The 4131-nt window shown below is 26.5% G+C and overlaps 1 protein-coding gene across 1 annotated transcript in view; it reads right to left on the bottom strand.

Annotated features, from left to right (window-relative positions):
- Positions 1 to 1202: 1202 nt before the first annotated feature.
- The window catches only part of LOC101234531 (vacuolar protein sorting-associated protein 16 homolog), an 81900-nt gene continuing 78971 nt past the window's right edge, over positions 1203 to 4131 (bottom strand). Inside the window, exon 21 of the mRNA XM_065811044.1 lies at positions 1203 to 1412. Within this exon, the coding sequence (XP_065667116.1) occupies positions 1271 to 1412 (142 nt within the window). The 3' untranslated portion in view covers positions 1203 to 1270. The remainder of the gene's footprint in view (positions 1413 to 4131) is intronic.

The following is a 4131-nucleotide window of genomic DNA, read 5'->3' as shown; positions in this document are numbered from 1 at the left end:
TTGAATTTCCTGAATTAAAATGCATTTTCTATGTATTTATCATTTTTTAAACTTTTTTTTTTAATAAAAAGGCGAAAAAAAAACTCTTAAACATATTTATATATGAAATATTTATACAAAGATCTTGAAATAATCAATATTATCTTTAAATACTCAAATAACTTATAAAAAACTAAAATTCTTCTTTCCAACATCTCAATATAAAACACTTACTTTAGATAAGTGTTTATATTGCCTCAAAATTCCATCAGTTTATTTATTGTATCAGAAATGTTTTGATAACATTTAAATTGATAAGTAAACCACTTTTGTGCAATAACCCAAACATAAATAAAAACCATAACTATGGTAACAACCTATGCTGCAAAATGGTACAACCAATTTTACAAAATGATACAACCTGTTGTAAAATGCTGCAACCTATGTTGCAAAATGGTACAACCTATGCTACAAATTGGTACAAGGTATGCTGCAAAATGGTACAACCTGTTACAAAATGGTAAAACCTGTTTAAAAAAATCGATGTTTAAGGTGCAAAAAAAAACTTAAAAAACTTGTTCTATTTGACAAAGACTATAAAATTAAAAAGATTGAATAGTATATAAACCTAAAAACAATTTCTAATAAACATAAAATAGTAAAATCGTAGTTGAAAGTAAATCGTTCTACCAGAAGACCATTGAACACTATTTAATGTTGAAAATTTATTTATTAGTTTAATTTGATATTAACACCTTTTATTATTATTTAATTTAATTTTATCTTCTTCTTATTAGGCTTTGGATGATGTATGGCTTTTTATTAGGCTTTGGATGATGTATGGCTTCTTATTAGGCTTTGGATGATGTATGGCTTCTTATTAGGCTTTGGATGATGTATGGCTTCTTATTAGGCTTTGGATGATGTATGGCTTCTTATTAGGCTTTGGATGATGTATGGCTTCTTATTAGGCTTTGGATGATGTATGGCTTCATTGAGTCAAGAGTTAAAAGATTTTTCCACATGATTATTTTAGAACTCATTAAAAAGCATGGATTCACAAAAAAAAAATGAATACCTATAGAAAATCTTACTTAATTGTTAAATAATTTATTTTTTACCAAAGAAACACACACACATACATACATACATACATACATACATACATACATACATACATACATACATACATACATACATACATTTATATATAATGAATAAAATGAGAGGTTTTTAAATTCTTTTTATCAAAAATATAAATTATGAAAAATATAAAAAAATTTATAGTAGGTTATTGCTTTTGAATGAGTTGAGAGCGATAACTGTTTATTCTTTCCAATATCTTTTTATTACTTGCACATTTCACACTCAGAAAGTTTAGACTGTCAAGAGATTTTGTTTCGAATGCTATTTCGCAAGCTTTTTCATAATTTCTAAATTATAAATTTTATAAAAACAATAAACTTAAAATTATGTATTGGTTGGGCTCAGTACTTTCCGGTTGAATATGTTTATATATACATATATATATATATATATATATATATATATATATATATATATATATATATATATATATATATATATAGATATAGATAGATAGATAGATATAGATAGATAGATAGATAGCAATAACTTAAGAAATACTTCACAAATAATTTTTTTTTTTATAATGACATTCTATGTTCATATATATTTAATTATATTGGTGTTTTACTAATACTATTAGTTTATAAGTTTAAAATGAGTAAACAATTGAATAATCAGAAAAAAGTTTTGGAAATTTTCTATCAAAATCCAACCTCACATTTAACAATTGCTAAATTATCAAAAGTTACTAAATCTTCATTGGGAGATATATTAATGCGATACAAGAAGATACCAAACTATCAAAAAAATAAGAGGCGGTGGAAAAATAAAAGGTTTTGTTGACAAAGTGAACTTAATCACTTTGATGCAATCAATTTAAAAAGAATTAGAAGCAATTCAATGTACAACAAAGCTTGTCAAACTTTTTAACCAAGAAAATGTATGCATTATTGAGAACAATGAAACGTACTGCAAAAAAGATTCCTCACAGTTCGGCCATAAATATTATTATCATTCAAAAGGTTTCTATGTCAGTAACTAAAAAGAGACTGAAAAGTTTGCTTCTAAGATCCGTGTGGCAAGTGATTTTCTCTTTTGGCCTTAAGAGTGCTCCATTCATCTCTCAAAAAACTTCCAATTTGTAAATCACTGAATGTCTTTAGAAACGTCTTTTGTCATTTATTAACAAACTTAGCAAGGCAGTTATCTATTGGCCCTATTTGGCAATGATCACTACTTCAAGAAGACAATCAAGTGGTACAATCATAACCGCATCAAAATCGTCCCAATTGATTCAAATCCTCATAACTGCCTTGAGCAGCGCATTATCGAGAGTTATTGGCAATTGTGGAAGAAATCTTGTTAAAAGGTAGCAAATCAGTGAAAGATTAAAAAAAATTTAAGCAAAAAAGGATAGCAGCATCAAAAAAGGTCACTAAAAGCAAGATCCAAGCCAGTTAGTATAATAACTAGTTGTAACAATTTAACATATAGATATAGAAATAAATATCAAACAAATATTAAAGCAATTCTCTTTTTTATAATAAATAAGAAGACAAAACATTACAATATGCAACTATCATCAAACTCTCAAAAAAATTTGGCTACTCTCAAAAAAATTTGATTACTTTCTAAGAGTCCTTTGAAATCTGTACCAAGTGATTAAACTCTTTAAATGGTACAATAAATTAAATTATGTTATAAAATTAAATTAAATTATAAAAAAAATTTCAAATTAATTCATAAAGAATTTTTTGAGTTATTGCTAAGTATATCCGGCCGGAAAGTACTGAGCCTAACCGATATATACATACATACGTTATTAATTACATAAATACACACAAACACACATATATATATATATATGTATATATATATATATATATATATATATATATATATATATATATATATATGTATATATTTATTAGGGTAAATCAATTTTAGCTTTTTTTTTTTGAATTTTGAGTTGCGTAATGTTGCGGTTACTGTGTCTAGGTTAGAAATGAGGTTTTGCCAAATCTCAAGTATCCTAGTTTAAAAATGGCCTGCAGATTTACATTTTAGTCATAATTTTAGACTAGTTTTATTAGATTGTTATTTTCAAACATTGAAATATTTTATTTTAAGTGCAGTAATCTCATTTTAAAATATCTCATTTCAAATTTATAAAGTAACCAATGAACGATTTTTTAAAAAGCACAATTGTTTTAAGAAGCCAATAAATTTTTACTAAATCATTTACACGCATTTAAATTTAAAGTTCTTGTTTGTATTTAAAAGTATCTTGTATCTTGTTTGTTTTTAAAAGTTGATTTTAAAATCAAATATAAAGTATTTAAAAGTTGGTTCAAAAATAAAATTGCAATTTAAAGAAATCGTTTAATATCAAAAGTAAATACTTATGATTATTATATTTAGAGTAATGTTTTTACCTGTTTAATATTACCTAAGTTTTCTTTTACAACTTCTGAAGTAAATTAAAATATAAAGCTTTTTGAAGGAACCACTAATGGTTTTACTTAATTTAGTCGAAGGAACTAATGGTTTTACTCAAGTCCTGATTTTGTTTTTTTTTACAAAGCAGGTTTTTAATAGTAAGTTTTTTAGGGTTTTTTGGTGATTTGGCCCCCACAAAAAAGTCACACCGCGACCCATGACTCTAAATGTTATATTTTAATACAGTTTACATATATTATAATCTATGAAAATGCCGAAAGTTAAGGCTACAATTACATGGATGAAAAGTGAAAAAAAAAATATTGTGGTGGCCCATGTGACTTATCAATGACAGATCTAAGCACTTTTAGACAGGTTATTCAGTACTATTTTTATTTTTATTTTTTAACTATTCACCTCCCCAAGGTCGAGAAGGCCACTACAGTGAAGGAGGCTACTTTTGCAGTTACAACCCTCTCTCAACTCTATACTACTATATTCACCTCCCCAAGGCCGAGAAGGCTTTTGTGGTTACAAACCTCTCTATGCTTCCGAAACACGAGTCTTAACAAACAAGGCCGCTGTGTGGGGATACAAGTTGAGGGTGGTACTACCAAGGATGTG

This window comes from Hydra vulgaris, chromosome 11 (genome assembly GCF_038396675.1).
Source record: "Hydra vulgaris chromosome 11, alternate assembly HydraT2T_AEP".
NCBI lineage: Eukaryota > Metazoa > Cnidaria > Hydrozoa > Anthoathecata > Hydridae > Hydra > Hydra vulgaris.
This window is presented reverse-complemented; position numbering and strand designations above follow the sequence as displayed.